Source organism: Vitis riparia, chromosome 7 (genome assembly GCF_004353265.1).
Source record: "Vitis riparia cultivar Riparia Gloire de Montpellier isolate 1030 chromosome 7, EGFV_Vit.rip_1.0, whole genome shotgun sequence".
Lineage (NCBI taxonomy): Eukaryota > Viridiplantae > Streptophyta > Magnoliopsida > Vitales > Vitaceae > Vitis > Vitis riparia.
The window spans coordinates 7,924,575-7,942,110 of record NC_048437.1 but is presented as its reverse complement, the minus strand read 5'-3'; the positions used below and the strand labels follow the sequence as shown (position 1 = coordinate 7,942,110).

At 30.1% G+C, this 17,536-nt stretch overlaps 1 protein-coding gene across 4 annotated transcripts in view; it reads left to right on the top strand.

Annotated features, from left to right (window-relative positions):
- Window positions 1–6,948: 6,948 nt before the first annotated feature.
- Window positions 6,949–17,536, top strand: part of LOC117917586 (ABC transporter D family member 1) — a 36,497-nt gene continuing 25,909 nt past the window's right edge. Inside the window, exons 1-5 of one of the 4 annotated variants that reach the window (XM_034833908.1) lie at window positions 6,949–7,172; window positions 9,924–10,098; window positions 12,167–12,309; window positions 13,008–13,287; window positions 14,742–14,966. In XM_034833908.1, coding sequence (XP_034689799.1) covers window positions 12,248–12,309; window positions 13,008–13,287; window positions 14,742–14,966 — 567 coding nt within the window. In that variant the 5' untranslated portion in view covers window positions 6,949–7,172; window positions 9,924–10,098; window positions 12,167–12,247. Of the gene's footprint in view, window positions 7,234–9,923; window positions 10,099–12,166; window positions 12,310–13,007; window positions 13,288–14,741; window positions 14,967–17,536 lie in introns of all 4 variants that reach the window. The other 3 variants (XM_034833907.1, XM_034833910.1, XM_034833909.1) reach the window with 3 other exon arrangements.

The window sequence follows — 17,536 nt, the reverse complement described above, 5'->3', positions numbered from 1 at the left end:
AGTCCTTCTCAATAATTATTAGAAGAGACTACCCTATTGGGTAATTCTCCCAAATTTCAAAGAGTTGAAAAATTGGTTAATATCTGCTTGCTTGCATCTTTCAGTATAAAGATCCGGTAACAAGTCATATCAACATTTATTATTTTGTACCTTTGGTTTTTATTATTATTATTATTATTTTATTATCATTATCTTTTCTTAACCATTTAATTTTTATTTTTTGCTTGCAGACAGGATACCTTCTATATTTTTCATATCAATAATGTGTTAAAAAAAAAATTGAATTCACACTAAAGGTATCTCTTCAAATGACATATTTTCATAATTTTTTTATTAGTCATGCATGTTAAAAAAAATTGAATTTATATTAAAAAAATATTATTTCCACGATATTATAAAATCAAATTTATATTATAGGTGTCTATTGAATAGACATCTTTCACAGTTTTTATATTAGGCACATAGTGAAAAAAAAAATTGAATTTACATTGAAGACGTCTATACAATTTAACAAAATTAAATTTATACTAAATATATATTTTGAATAAACATCTTTAACAATTTTTATATTAGTCATTTATCGAAAAAATTAAATTTATACTAAAAGTGTTTCTTGAAAGAAAATCTTTCAATGTAAATTTAATTTTGTAAAATTGTGAAATATATTTTTTGAAAAGACACCTTCAGTGTAAATTCAACTATTTCAATAGATGATTGATATGAGAATTATTAAAGATTTCTCTTCAAAAGAAACTTTTAATATAAATTTAATTATGTGAAATTATATAAAATATTTCTTAAGGAGACATCTTTAATATGAATTCAAATTTTTTGACTATGCAATTGATATTAAAATCATAAAAAATATTTTTTTTAAAGACACTTTTAATATAAATTTGATTTTATAGAATTATAAAAAATGTCTCATGAACAGACACATTTAATATAAATTCAAAATTTTTTAATAGGATGTCATTAATATAAAAATTGTGAAAGGTATAACCTTGAATATAAATTTAATTTTTTTTAACATATATTATTGATATTAAAATGATGGAAGTCGTTAAGAGTCACTTTTCAAAACAACAAAAAGTGTCATGAATTTGAAATTTTATTTAATATTTTAAAATTTACCGTACAATTATTAGAAATCCCACGAATGGGGAAGCAATCCCAAATTCTGTGCTGGTTATAGTTTGTTTTCATACTTGCATCCGTGAATTTATATTTGTATATTGCTTGATAGCAATGTTTTATCAAAATTTCAAGGGAGAATTATCGAATAGGGTAGGATGGAAAAAATAATTACTACGAAGGCTCACTTCTTTAGAGGACAATTTTACCCTTCAATATATTTTCTATATTATTTATAAATAAATTGAGGTTGTCAATGATGTGGGGCCTATACATGATGATAAGTATAGGTTGATAGGTAATCAACATTACATTTCTCACCTTGAAAAAATTGTTGTTCACTTTTGAACAATCAAGTTACTATTTAAAAATTTGTTTTTTTTTTTTTCAAAAAAGTTGAGATTTTTTAAAGAACCTTGTAAAAAAATAATTTTGAATATCTCATAAATAAAAACCATATCTTAAAATTATTATATCGTTTTATATATAAAACATATAATTAAAAACTTTGTTGTTATAATATAATGAATAATTATTTTTTACGAGGACTCATCAATTGAATAATATATAAATATTCAATTGACTAACACACACCTATTAAATGGAATAACTCACAATTATTCATTAGGTAATATAGCACGTGAAAAAATTAAATAAAAATAAATTAAATTATGTTGTAATATATTGTAATGATAGTGTATTTATATTGTAAGTATAATGCATTTATGTCGTACTTATATTCATTACAAAAGTAATAATTTTAAAAATGTTTATTCATACCATATTGATATTAACACATCGTATCAATATATTAACAACATTCATTTAGTGTTTTGAAATTATTTAATAATTTATATATATATATATATATATAAAAACTACGAGTCTCGTGAATTTAAATTAGTATTTCATTTGGTTTCAAAAATTATTTATGATATAGGTATGTTGTAAAATTTGGTATGATTATACAAAATTATCATTTTTATAAAAAATTTCAAAAATTTTCTAATTAAGTTTTATTGTAATGTAAGTGTATTTATATTGTAATTATAACATATTTTTGTTGTACCTATATTTTATAATAAAAGTAATAATCTTGAGAATCACCTTTTATACCTTATTAATATTCAACATATCAAATATATTAACATCATCCACTCGATGGATTGAGAAAAAAAAAATTTATATGAAAATAAAAAAAAACACTATGCAAAGGAGAAAAAATCATATAAATTTTTAAAAATTATTTTATTATGAAAATAAAAAATGATTGAACCTTCTTTATCATTTTCTTATTCTTTTTAGAGAATTTGAATTAAAAATTAAACATTTTATCTTCCTTGAATTTAATACAAAAACATAATTTATCATTTTAAAATTATAATATATATATGAAAAAAATCATCATTTTTGTTATATAATTATAAAACATATTTTTTTCTTAATAAAATTAAAAATTAGAATAAAAATAAAAAAATGTAAAAAAAAAAACAATAAATGATATTTTGAAAATATTTTTTAAAAGTATTTTTGTTTTAAATAATAAATTTAAATAACAAATTATATATAATTGTAAGGGTTAAACCCAAAATTTTGATTTAAAATTTGAATATCAATAATTATAATAAATGTGGGACTCATGTACTATTAATGTATTGACAAATCAAATGAAATGCATTAAATACTTTGAATTTTAAAAGTTTTAGTTAAAGGGTAATTTTGGTATATTAAGCCTATTAAAGTCTTCTCCAATAATTATTAGAAGAGACTACCATTTATAGTAATTGTTCCACCCAACCTATCCTTGGGTAATTCTCTCATATTTCAAAGAGTTGAAAAATTGGTTAATATATGCTTGCTTGCAACTTTTAGTATAAAGATTTGGTAATAGGTCATATCAACATTTATTGTATTGTACCTTTAGTTTTTATTATTATTATTTTATTTTATTTGATTATCATTATATTTTCTTAACCATTTAATTTTTATTTTTTCTTGGAGACATGACACCTTATATATTTTTCATATCAATGATGTTTTAAAAAAAAATTGAATTTATATTAAAGGTATATCTTTAAATGACACTTTTTCATAATTTTTTATTAGTCATGCAAGTTAAAAAAAATTGAATTTATATTAAAAAAATATCATCTCCATGATATTATAAAATCAAATTTATATTATAGGTGTCTATTAAATAGACATCTTTCACAGTTTTTATATCAGGCACATAGTGAAAAAAATTTAAATTTACATTGAAGACGTTTCAACAAAATTAAATTTATACTAAATATATATTTTGAATAAACATCTTTCACAATTTTTATATTAGTCATCTATCGAAAAAATTAAATTTATACTAAAAGTGTTTATTGAAATAAAATATTTCAATGTAAATTTAATTTTGTAAAATTGTGAAATGTGTTTTTTGAAGAGACACCTTCAATGTAAATTCAATTATTTCAATAGATGACTGATATGAGAATTGTTGAAGATTTCTCTTTAAAATAAACTTTTAATATAAACTTAATTCTATGAAATTATATAAAATATTTCTTAAGGAGATATCTTTAATATGAATTCAAATTTTTTTACTATGCAATCGATATTAAAATTATAAAAAATATTTTTTTAAAAGACACTTTTAATATAAATTCAAAATTTTTTAATAAGATGTCATTAATATACAAATTGTGAAAGGTATAACTTTGAATATAAATTTAATTTTTTTTAACATGTATTATTAATATAAAAATGATGGAAGTGGTTAAGAGTCATTTTTCAAAACGACAAAAAGCGTCATGAATTTTTTTTTTTAATATATTATATTTAAAAAATAATATTTTTAAATTTACGTACAATTATCAAAAATCCCACGAATGAGAAAGCAAGTAGAGGTTTTGGGATCATACACGATTTTAAAAGGAAGAAACATGAAATGTAGCCAACAACACTGGTGATGATCACGAGTGTAGTAAATGGTTGTTGGGAGTTTGCCCACGTCTCCAACCCCATTCATTTATTTTGCTGAAAGGTGCCCTCAGGGCAGACTGGACAGGAGCCCGAAAGGACCGCTACGCTCTCTCATCTCAGCTTTCGTACTTTCTCCCCATTCATTGAATCCTCAGTTCATTGATTTTTCGAAGTCTCATGGAAAAGTGGGCCTTCTTGAGGAAAAATTTTGGTTCGAGTATAGCCATGTTTCCGTTCCACCCTTTAAAAACATAGAGCCTCCGTTCCACGCTTTAAACTGAGTTAGAAAATGTTAGGCTGTGATTCACAACGGTTTTCAAAAGCAATTACCCACATTTTTTTTTTCTAAGAGTATAAAATGAAGATGCTTTCGGATGATATCTCTTAGTTATTTTTTATTATTTTTATTTTTTTATATCTATTTAAAAAAATAATAATATAAGTATATAAAATAATTTAAAATAAAGCATTAAATATAAAATATATTTTTAAAATATAAAAATGATTTAGATTTCTAAACAAATTTTATTTCACAGAACATCAAACAAACATTTTAAAAGATTGCTCTAAAAAACTATATTTCAAAACAATTTTTTGAGATAGCTACCAAATAAAGTCATTTTTATTTATTTTTATTTTTTTATAAAAACTTCATTTTAATTTATAAAATATGTTATTTCATATTTAATAAAAATTTGGTAATATCAATATTCTCTTTTAAAAATTGGGATTTTAGTTTTATTTTTAGATTTCAATTCAAAATAAATAAATAAAAGTTATCCCAAATGAGTAGTTGCTAATATTGATTTTAGAGTTCTTATTAAACTTAGTTTAAAATTGTTATTAATTTCATAAGTTTTTGTATATTTTTTAAACTAATTTTCTCTTGTTTTTTTAGTAGTTTCAATCACACGTGTTGGGTGTGCATAAATGTCATGGGATTACGTTGTATGGTTTAAATTACTAAAAAATGAGAGAATATCTTTTATTGAAATGTCTAAGAGACAAACGAGTTCTTGACAAGAACCAATATTTACAATTTATATTTGAAACTAAAAGCTTATTTGGCAATGATTTTATGAAGTATTTTTAGTATATTTAATTATTAAAAAATATAAATTTTAAAGTATTAGAAATATTAAAAATGTTTTTTAAAATAATTACCAAACACACTTTAATTTTATTAGGAGTTCTATAAATGACATTAATTGTTGTAGTTTGACCTAAATTTGCTAAATGGATTAGAACACACATTTGTAATTATAATCTAAGCTAAATCTAATTAGTTTATGTTTGGTTCTTTGAAAATGTTTAGAATAAAAAATTAAGAACATGATTATCTTTTGGTTGTATTATGAAAAATGTAAAAGAAAATCAAATATAGTTAAAATGAGATAAAAATTTACATATTTTAAAATGATTTAATCCTTATATTGAAAAGTTAAAATAAATGAAAAGAATTTGAATTGGCATATAAAAAATAGTTTTTAACTTTCAAAATTTTAATTACCATTTTTGTTTTTATATTTCTCATTTTCTTACATTTTCTTTAAAGTTTTTTTTTGGTAATTTAAGGTTAAGTTTGGTTATGGGAAAGTGTTAGAAAAATAAAAAAATATTAAAAAAAATAATTTTATCATATGTTGATTTTCTTATAAAAAATATAAAAAAAATTAAATATAATTAAAATTATTAAGAGATTTGTACATTTTTTTAATATTTAATATTTATATAAAAGAATTAAATAAATAAATAAAAATATGAAATAGCATATAAAAATAATTTATTAATATTAAATTTATTTTTTTATTTTATTTTCTTTTAATTCCCTCACTCTTTTATTTGTCTCGTTTTCCCACAACCATCCAAATTAACAAATTTTAAGCCATATTAAATAAAATATGTACTAGAAAAGGACCACTACAAAACTCCACTGCCGCTGCCCTGCAAGTTGGAAACTCTACATGCTAGCCCTTTAATTTAATAATTTTTTTTAAGAAATATGTTTTAATTTGGATTTTTGCACTTTTATTATTAATTTAAATAATGATAAATAACAGTACTTTGAAAACATAAGAAAATGTTGCTTTATTTGTATTTTCTGGTTTTAGAAGCTTCCGGTAGGAATACATTTAAATCAGGTTAAAGGTCTACTAAGATTTAAATGGAGTATTTAATGACGGTTTCTTGTCCCGTTCCACACCGGGCCCATGGGCTTCTGTTGGACCAGCTCAGAATCGTGTGGGAACCGGTTTTGCTTTTACTCCATCGTTTTCCACATTGAGTTAAAAAGCTTCCATTTTGTTTTAAAATAATCCATTTTTATATTATTAACATGAATGATAATGTTAAGATCATTTTATTTTAGGAAAATACTACTTATTGATACATATAAATTAACATATAAGATTGAGATTGTTAAATATATGTATGATAAATTTTAAGTTGTCGAATAATATATATGTTTAGATTTATGATAAATATCTAAAAATATATATTAAATTGAATGATGATATTTTTTCGATAGATACTGAAAATTTATAATGTATACATTTTGCCGGTATGATATTGATTTTTGATGTACCAAACCAACCCAATTTCTTAAGAAAGTCTCACTCAAAAAACAAAGAAAAAGAAGAGAATGAAAGCGTTACGGCAAATCCACGGGCTCCGGGCGGATCATATCAATCGTCACACCAATTTGGTGAGCACGCTAAAAGAGGTATATCTCCCACGTGGCAGTCCGTTTCAGATTTTTGTTTCTTTATACGCACAAGGCATAATTCCGCTCTATCGATAATATATAAATTAAAAAAAAATATAATCGTTGTAATAAAAAAGGTAAATTCAAAGAAGGACCTCCTCACCTGTTTCTGATCTCGTCTTTGAGTCTCGACTTCCTCCGCATTTTTATTCCTCTTTTCTTCTGCTTTTCCATTCGGTCCGACTCTTCCCGGGGTTCAGTTCTAGGGTTTCGCTCCCTCCGATTCTGAATCGCGATCAGCTCCGCTGACCAATCGCTTGCTGCGGATGTTCGGATTTCTGCTTCTTTTCGAAGTTTGAATGTGCGTCTGATTATTTTTCCTTAATCCAGATTTTTCATTGTCCGTCTATTCTTTGGATTAGGTAGGGAACGCAGCTTCTTTTTCTTAAATTGAACGTGTGAATTTTTCTGAAGCGCTGGGAGTTGTGGTTTTTTGTGCTATCGTACTAGATTTAGCGGAAATTTGAAGTGAATTTTTTAATATTAGTGTGAACATATTTATTAGGTTAGATAGTGTTATTTATGAGTGACTTAATATTCTATCTACCAGAAAAAATGCTGCTCAATTGTTTTTGTGGGCGTGTGTGTGTTTTTTCATTTCTAATAGATTTGGGAAATTATCGGTTCAATATTATTTTTGTGCATCGATTAAATATTCTGTTCGTAAAGATGCCATCGCGCCTACGAACATACTGTATCCTTATTGAATTACCATAGTACAAGTAAGCAGTATTCGATATTGACAGCATTCGGGAACTGTTATTGATTCAGTTTCTTTTGCCCATCTCTCTATAAATCAGCGTGGTGATTGAGTGCTGGTCTTTTTTATTTTTTGTTCGTTTCTTTTTTATGTCCTCTGTTGGGCATAATGTCATCTGCAGATTATGGAAAAAGTCGGTCGTTTTTTTAAAATTTAAAATTTATTGGTTTATAGTATATGGAACATCAACTTTAAGGGTCCCTCTGTTTATTAACTTTGGTTATTATCATCATGATCAGCTTGCTCTGTAGCATCTTTCCATGGTGTGTTGGTCATGCATATTTACCTTGCGGGGAGGACCTCTCATACTTCTCTTGTACCATTTTCATAATTAATATACCTTTTGTTTCTGATAAAACAAATGCATTTTCACTTCAGCAGATTGTTTTCTTGCCCTTTTTCCAATTAAAAAAAGTTGATCTAAGCTTGTAATTTAGTAAAATCTAGACTTGCATGATCTCCTTGTTTCAAATATAGCCCTGGATTTCTACTTTTAACCCAACTCTCGCTTCAATTATTCGTTTGTTCATGATAGGCTTAGTTCCAAGCATTGTTAATATATATCCATTTTTGCCTATTAAGAAAAACGTTATTCTGGAATGTGCATCAAAGTTGATACAATTCTTTTAGCCTGGGTGTTTTAAGTGGATTGGTGAAGATTTGTTTCACCTACAGGCTACAACAATCCTACTTCATTGCCAATGCCTACCACTTTGTCTTCTGATGGATACCCTTAGTTATAACTTATAAGTTTGTTTGATGTAGATAGAGAAGAAAAGGAACACAGGAAAGAATATGAAAGAGCTTAGGGTTAGTTCCACTGTGCCTTCCTACAAATCATGAACCATAAGCACATAATTACAGAATTGCCAACTTAACAATATTGCAATTATAACCTTTCTATTCAACATTCCCCTTTTAGCTTAAGCCTATACGTGGATGACACTCCTGCATATCTCGCTTAATGCACACTGGAGAATGTAAATCTTTTTTTTTTTTTTTTTTGATAAGTAAAAGCAATTGTATTAAGAAAACCTGATGTACACCTGGAAGTATACACGATGCATACAAGGCAACAAGCCACAAAGAAAAGGAAGAGCAAAAAATCATCCCATTACTTACATCCCAACCAATCAATGAAATCGAAAATGGATCATGATGTACAACCTACATGCACCCTAACCCAATAAAAAAACATATACAAAAAAGAAAAATAGCTTGATCCGCTAATTTTATATTTTCAAAAACTCTTTTATTTCTCTCCTTCCATAAGGTCCAAAATAAACATAAGAGGGGCTGCATTCCACACCTTTTTTCTTTTCTTTCCAACAAAGGAGCCATTCCAACTAAGAATGGTTTCCTTGATAGAATTGGGCATAACCCACTGAACACCAAAAATAGCACAAAAAGATGCACAAAAATGTTCAGAATTCAATTAGTTGTCTATAATATGCCTGTTCATCTCAATGTGCTTTGCTGGTGTTGAACTGAAAAATATATAAATCACAACTTTGGTGTCACAATGCAATCTGATTTGCTTGTTAGTATTAAACCTTTCTCTTAGAAATATCTCCAAGTAAAGTGGTTCACATACCTCATGGGTGTGTGCTCCATATTCTGCTGCTGCATGTGATTCCAATGACAGATTGTTTCTTAGCATGCTGACCTACACAGATGACCTCCTCTGGAAGTGTAATATCAAATGTAGGACGCCTGCTCAAAATACTTATTGCCCTTGTTGTATCAATACAAGTTGTTTTCTCTTGTGGCTATGCATTCCAAATAAGTGACCTTCAGTTGCCCATGTTAAGTATATAAAAAATCTGGAGGTTGCCTGTAGATCAACCTTCATAGAGGCATGCAGAAATTGACTAATCGTACTAACTGCAAATGCTATACTTTGGCCCTTGTTTGCGAGGAATTAGTTGTCTTGCATATCTCTGAAAGCTTTCTACATCCACTGGTGTGCTCTCACTGGATTTACTGCTAGTTTACCAATGAGGCTATTCACTTTGATTGGTGATTACCTGTTGCAATGTTCAATATATATATTGTAGTTTGGCAATGTAATCCTTGTTTGACCTATGCTCGTTTGAGGTTATGATAGCACTGTGCAAAGCTGGCTTTATTTTGTTGGAGTTGCATGTTTTTTTTCATGTTTTCCTTCTTGTTTGACACAAAAGTTATTGAACTTCCACAGAATCCTCAATTTTATCACATGTTGGTATGAGAAAATGGTACTTGCCTTCCACGATTTATATATTGTCCAATGGTTTTCATTTCTTGTCTCAGTTTAACACACAATTCAATTATGATGACACGGGTGTGTTATGCCTGATTGCTGTCAAGAGAACGCAAATTTTCTGTTTCACAGTCTCAATATAGAATCTTCAATTCTCCAGAATAATGTACTCATACCAACTTTTGCATGTGATGGAACATGGTTAGCCTCAGTGGTGTCTGGAAGGTATCACCTAATCCCATTTTTTTTTGTTGTACCATACAAGGTGTCTTAACATGTTTTGGAAATATCTTCTTGTTGCTATGTTTGGCTACCACCTCAATGAAGCTATATGCTAGTAATGTCTGGTTTGGGTTATTAAATCCTTGAAACAATGCTGATCTTTTTGTGTTCTCTTGGTTGGATTAGTGTGGAAGTAGAAATTTAAAAATTATTTTGTTTGAATGTTGAGTTCTTTCACAAATATCAACAGCTAGCAGTCCACAGCATTGACCAGCTTATCCTCCCTCTGCACTCCCCTTGGAATTGGTTATGTGCCCAAGTTTTCAAGCTCAGGATGTAGGAATTAATGGAAATTATTTGTATGATGTTGTTCTTTCTATTTGGTCAGAGTCTAAGTTGTTTATAGTTGACTGCCCTCTAACTATAGTTAATTTTATTGATTGGTTGGACTCTAATTAAGGTTGTTTTTTGGGCCATCTAGGTTCTTTTTGGCCTTTTTGGAGGTGGGTGTATAGGTATTGTATACCTTAAGTCGCTTTTTTGGCGTCTCTTTTTATATGAAATTTATCTTTACCTATCAAAAAAAAAAGAAAAAAATTATTTGTATGATGTTGTTTGTCTAAATTTCTTAGAACCAGGTTTTATTTTTCACTTTAGAAACCAGTTTTTGACAATGTGTAACTTCATTAGTATGTACTTTTTCAAGCTTGTAATGAGACGTTTGGTATAATTGGATGATAATCATGGAAAGCCATGTGATTTCATCCAGTATGATTCTCAATGATTCGTCAATCATCATGGATGACTTATTTTCTCTGTTTCTTTTGAGTTTCAATTTACCTTTTTTTTTGTAGGTATATTTTTTTGTCTTTTTCACCAGGAACCTCCCACAAACCCACTCCAACCCTTTACCACTTGAGCTAGGCCTCAAGGGCCTGAGTTTCAATTGACTTGCTGATTGTCTAAGTATTGTGTAAGATGAGAGTCTGGAACCAAAGGATATAGTGAAGAAGGTGACAATGGTTTGTGTTCTCCATATTGTCAGAGTTGACTAGGACAAAACATAAGAGTCTAAAAAGTAACAAATATGAAAAAACTCTCCTGGTTGTTGAACCCCTTCTGCTTCCTTTGTTATAGGATGGCTCCAGTACAAATTGGCTATCCTTTCAGAATTTCCATCATTAGTAGTTCTTACAGTTTCAATTCTCTGTACACTTACTATTTACTAATTTCACCTTCTCAAACAAGTATCCTTGCTGGTGTACGTATCCTAAGATTGGACATTCAAGCCTTCCATATTATTTAACTAGTGTAGTAGCACTTGTGGTGAACTTTCGGACCTTATTCCAAGCACCTGTATTCCTTACTAACCCAATGTTTCTGATTTGTTGATAATCTTTTAGAATCAGTTTTCATGCACTATTTAGGCACATTGTGTCATATCATCTGATGACAAATTATACTTATCAAAAAAATCATCTGATGACAAATTGTGTTGCCCATTCTTAGACATACCTGGTGTCTTTAGTACCTAGATAGATGCTGATGCTTAAAAGCATCCATTTTCTTCTAAATCATTGAATGACAATACAATCTTAAGATTAATTAAGCTAAGGTAGAACTACCCAGCGTATAGATGTTTGGAAAAAGATTAAGTTGGATATCTTTTGACAGTCAATCCCTTTACATTAAAAATATGTTGATGTATCTCTTCTTTCCAGGTGGAATGGCTATGAATCATCATATTCTTGTTCTACAATCCACCTTGGAGGGTTAAGTCGTCTTTTAACTGTCTGAATTTTAATTACACTTTGTACTGGATTTGTTACTGATGAAATGAAATATATTTCTAAAAATATTTTATTTGTCCTTCTTGTAAATAAAAGAAACTCTCTCATAGTTTTCCTGACTCATGACTTTGATTTATTATTTGGATTTCTATAAGTGGCACTGACTACTTTTATGAACATTGACATCTAGTCTTTTTCAGAATTGTCTTACTTCCTGCCTTTTAGCAGTGGAAAAAACATGGAGAACTGTGACCACATAATTTTAAGTTGTTGTCCTTCAGATTCTTTTGCTCCTGAAATAGAAGAAAAAGGAGACCCCCCAGTTGCTGATATTTGCCGGTGGGGGAATTTCATCTTCAGCCATGTCTTCGCTTCAATTATTGCAGTTAACTGAGCATGGCCGGAGTCTTCTGGCTTCAAGGAGGTATGAACCATTGTATTATTTGTGCTTTTGTTGATATTCAATTTGAACTTCCAGTAATGACACTCATAATTTATTAATTAGTCAATTCGGTTAATTCTTAATAGAATCATTATATATGTGCTGTTTTCTCTCTAATCATGCCTTGTTTAACTTTGAGTATTGATTGATTCATTTAAGATGTTGGGTGTTGCAACCGATTAAATGGAGTTAGATTCTTCTCTACCCGACTAATTTTTTGTCTAATCAGTTAATTTTTTCCTGGTGCTTAGAGTTAACTAGTTATTATTTGTTGACTTAAGAAGTTGCTCAGATGGCATCTAGGTGGCTGCCACTAGCTGGCCCCTTGGTGCATGCATTAGGTCTAGTCAGTTACTTTGTATTAATTGTTTAATTAAAACAAAATTTTCTACTTTCTGTTATTTTACTATATCATGCATCTCATTACTTGTTATTGTACATGAATTGGCACAGATGTTGACTCATGCTGCTAATTTATTGAGGGGATATTGATTTACTCTGGTTGATCGTCTCTAAATATTGCATGTTTGCTGTTTTTACCCCTCTTTGATGTTCTTCTAGTGCCATGTAGTTGCTTCCTTCCCTCCTGCAAACTTATATGAGCAACTTATTTTAGTGACATACCTTTTGCATCGTCGCTTTGAATGGTCAACTCATATTTTCTTGTAACTGTCTTACAGGAAAACTTTACTGGTTGCTGCTGGTGTCCTAGTTGCTGGTGGGACAGCTGCATACATGCAATCACGATTTAGCTGTAGAAGGCCCAATTCTTTTGGTCATCACAATGGGATCAGCAACGAGGGTGAAACACCAGACAAGGAGGTTGGAAATAATGATATTGTGAAGAAAAATAAACAGAAGAAAGGTGGATTAAGGTCCCTTCAAGTTCTTGCTGCTATACTCCTATCTCAAATAGGCCGATTGGGTCTTCGTGATCTTCTAGCATTGGTGGCTATAGTGGTAAGCTTCTCTTTTATGATGTCTGAATTTTACCAACTCAAACTAAGATCCTGCAAATAACACAAGCATTATTACTATGGTTTTACAAAGAACTGTCCTACGCTTTCTTGTTTAAATCACTAAATTAATGAGAATGAAGCCATGGTTTGGCCTTTTATTTCAGTATAATTTTCCATTGGTTTCATAATACAATTTCAGAATGCACAAAAATGCTGGAACAAAAAGAGATACTTTTATTGATGGTTAGCAACTCTAGAGATGCTTTGGAACTTTAAGCAGGACATGCCTTTTGGAGCTTTGAGAGCTTAGATCAAAAGACTCCAGCTTCAAGTTTTTGTTTCTGTTATATTCTCCTTTTTTACCTATAAAAAAAGGGTTTATGTTTCTGTTGCCAAGGGACTCTTTAGGGAAGGGGAGCTTGTATTTTCTTGATTTTTTTGATAGGCCGTTACTGGCCTGATGGCTTGTTTGGTTGTACTATTATGGCCGTTTTAGGCAAATGTTGTCTTTTATCTTCTTCTTCTTCTTCTTATTTTCTTAATATATATATAGGCTTTTCTTTGTATATGTCCCATGCTCTAGCATTTTCCCTTCTTTTGGTCCCTGCACAACACTGTGAAGGGGGATAATAATCTCCTCTAAAGTCTCTCAAGGCTGTACCTAACTTCTTTGCTAGATTGTCAGCTTCCTGATTCACCTATCTAGGCATATTCATAGAAAGTCCATGTTCATTCTCATCCTATGCTCAAATTGTCAGTGACCTCTACTCTACATGAAGGCCAAGAAGAAAACAATGTAATTGTCCCTTTCCACCATGAGGTTCCTACTAAAGCTTGTAATCGTTTCAAAGGCCAACCTGATTCTTGCTAGCTTTAAGAAAGCACAAATCAACTCTACCTCTATCGTCTCAAAATACTCATGATACCATTTGTTCCAAATTTCACAACTAGCATCATAAATTTTTTTTGCTCTAGGCAATCATTGGGCAAAAGGATCTACTGAAAAGTATTTTTCTCTTTCTTTAGATTAGTTAAACAAAACTGTCCTGCTATTTGTGGAGATAAAAACTTTGTAGGAATTCCAACTTTAAAATCTACATTTACCTATCAAAAAAAAAAAAAAAAACTTCGTAGGAATTCCAACTCGGCTTTTGTAACAAACTCCCATAGATATGTTGACTATTGTTTTTATTTTTTATTTATTTTGGTTTATAATAATAATGATTTGATCAATCAAGGTTATTTTTTGTTTTATTTATTTATGCTATATTCTTATTTTCTCTCTATATATTTTGCTTGAATTTGGAAGAGGTAGATAAGTGAAGGTTGGGGCAATAAGAATTTCTATGAGTTTTTCTGTGTCATGAAACTATGGAACTTTGTAACTTTGGACCATGGGTTGAAGCAATTATTGTAGTCTGTTTGCTAATCTCTGCCTTTATATATTTTTTTCAGGTGTTCCGAACTGCTTTGAGTAATAGATTAGCAAAAGTGCAAGGATTCCTATTCCGAGCTGCTTTCCTTCGACGTGTGCCAACTTTTTTCCGGCTGATTTTTGAAAACATTATATTGTGTTTCCTTCAGTCAACCTTGCATTCCACTTCAAAGTACATTACAGGGACCTTAAGTCTGCGGTTCAGAAAAATATTGACGAAGCTTATCCATGCACATTATTTTGAGGTAGTTATGGTCATTATTTCCAAATGCAGGAATATATTATTTACCTTTTTATGGTTCTTAATGCCGTCTTATTTTTATCCCATGTTGACTGTGGCATATCAAGCATCTTTTTTCCCATTGTGTCAGTTTTTTGTAGTTGTAATTGTTTAATTATAATTATTGTTTTACTTCCTACTTCTCTAGTATGGTTAACAAGAATTTTGGTGTTGGAAGGACAGAAAATATCTCATTCATTTGCAAGAAAAATTACCTTTTATCTTGAAATGTTATAAAGTATGATTTTCTGTATAAAATCACCAAGAATCAGATTCCTTCAGAAATTGGACTTCAACAACTACTGTTTCTCTTCCATAATACCAGTTGTGTTACAGTACTTTACTCACTGCCATTAGTTACACAATTAAGATTTGGTCTCTGGAAGAATTTGGTAATGGAATAAAAGATGAGGGTAATTATGGCTTGCACATTGGAGAAAGAAAAAATAAGAGTAGCAATGAACTCCTATCCAGCACTGATTAGGTATATGATAAGTATAGGCAGCTTAGGTTACTTCCCTTGGGAGATTTGTCTAGTGTGCATTAGGGTTTGATTTGAGGGATTTGTCTTAGCGATTGAAAGCAACGTTTTGAAGTGGTTTTCCTAGATCTTTCATGTGTTGGGGGTTGGAAAAGGGCAAGGTTCATTTCGTTGCCCAAAATAGCCTCCCATGTTAAAGATTTTTGCTGGAACGAAATTCTCAAAATGGTCAATTGCATGATAACTGTAGCAGAGAAGAGAGTGAGTAAAATGAAAAATCACTTCTTTGTTATTTGATGCTCCTCAACCTTTTCCATTTAATTTCTTTGTGGGGATTGGTCACCTCTCTAGATACCTCTATATTTATAGTTATATGATGTATAGATCTTTTGATCTTGGTGGCATGCAGGGTAGGATTCTTTTAGACAGTAGAAACTGTAGTTCTTCATGCGATCATAGGATAAGTGTTTGAATTTATTGGTTTTCTCTTTCAGATGAGCATCTTAAATTGAATAGTGGATGTGCTTTTGTGAAACTTGGTATTGTTTGCCTCTATAGTAAGACAGAGGCACATTGTGGTTTTCCTTATTTCATATATATTAAGTGGCCTGGGTTTTGCGAGGTATAGTTGCTTGCCATGCTTTTCTGTCCCTAGGCAGGTAAGAACTGGGGTCTATTAAGAAAGTGGGTTACTGCACCCTGTTCATGGGCTAGGATTAGCATAGCACTAGTGAAGGAAGTTTTAGCCCCTGAAAAGTGAAGGGGGGTTATTTATTTCTTTCAGTGTGACTAGGACTGGTGTAATAGTGAAACAATGATGAAGACAGAATAGAGGTAGTTTTCCAAGAACAGGATTTGTGAAAAATTAGTTAAATTATGACTCTGCTTTAGACTTGTTAGTCCTTTATTGAAGCAAGAATCCTTTCAGAACTTGGAAGTCTGGCACATATGCATGCAGTCTGTTACTATTACACTTGTGTCAAATGTTTGGTGGACTGAAATCCATCCCACTAACTAGGTGTGGAATGGGCAGAAATGGGGTTGTTCAGGTTCAGTCCTAAAAGGGATTCAGCTTGTGGGATTTATTGGGGAAATAATGAGTTAGAACTTAGAAGGCCTAGGAGATAACTCCTTTTACTTGGTAGAGTTTTGTTCACACCTGTATAGCCTAAGAAATAATGAGTTAGAAGCATAGTTGTTAAAAAATTATGATACATGATACAATACAATGATATGATACATTTTTTATGGAAATCAATACGTATCACAATCCGTATCTTATTTTAAAACGTATCTTACGATACATATACAATATATGATACAATACATGATATTACGATACAACGATACATACATCTTTAACTATTTTCTATATATATTTTTAAAAATAAATTAATTTTTTTAAAGAATTTATTATATTAACTATTTAAAATATACTTAAAGATTAAAAATTGATTATAAAAAGGAGAAATAGGTAAAATAATCTTATATGAGAATTGCAACAAGTAGAATTTTGGGATAGGGTGGAGAGGGACAGGATTCTAACTGAAAGAGAGACAGAGATGAAAACAGAGGCTAAGGATGTCTTTAAAAAATGGGTGATCTTGGAAGAAACGCATTGGAGACAATTATCTAGGGAATTGTGGTTGAGGGAAGGCAATAAGAATACGGGATTCTTCCACCGGATGGCTAATGCTCATAGAAGAAATAACTCCATGGAAAAGATTAAAATCAATGGGAGGTGGCTGGAGGAGGAGAGGGAGGTGAGAGAGGGGGTTGTGCATGCTTTTCAGCAGTTGTTGACAGAGGAACACTCTTGGAAAGCTGACATTGAAGGGCTGCAGCTGCAAAGGTTAAGCCATGCTGAAGCTGAAGGTCTGGAACAGCCTTTCACTGAGGCAGAGATTCATGCGGCTTTGATGGGGATGAATGGTGACAAGGCACCAGGCCCGGATGGGTTCTCAGTGGCATTTTGGCAATCCTGTTGGGAGTTTGTGAAAGAGGAAATTGTGGAGTTCTTCTAGGAATTTTTTGAAGAAAAATCGTTTGCCAAG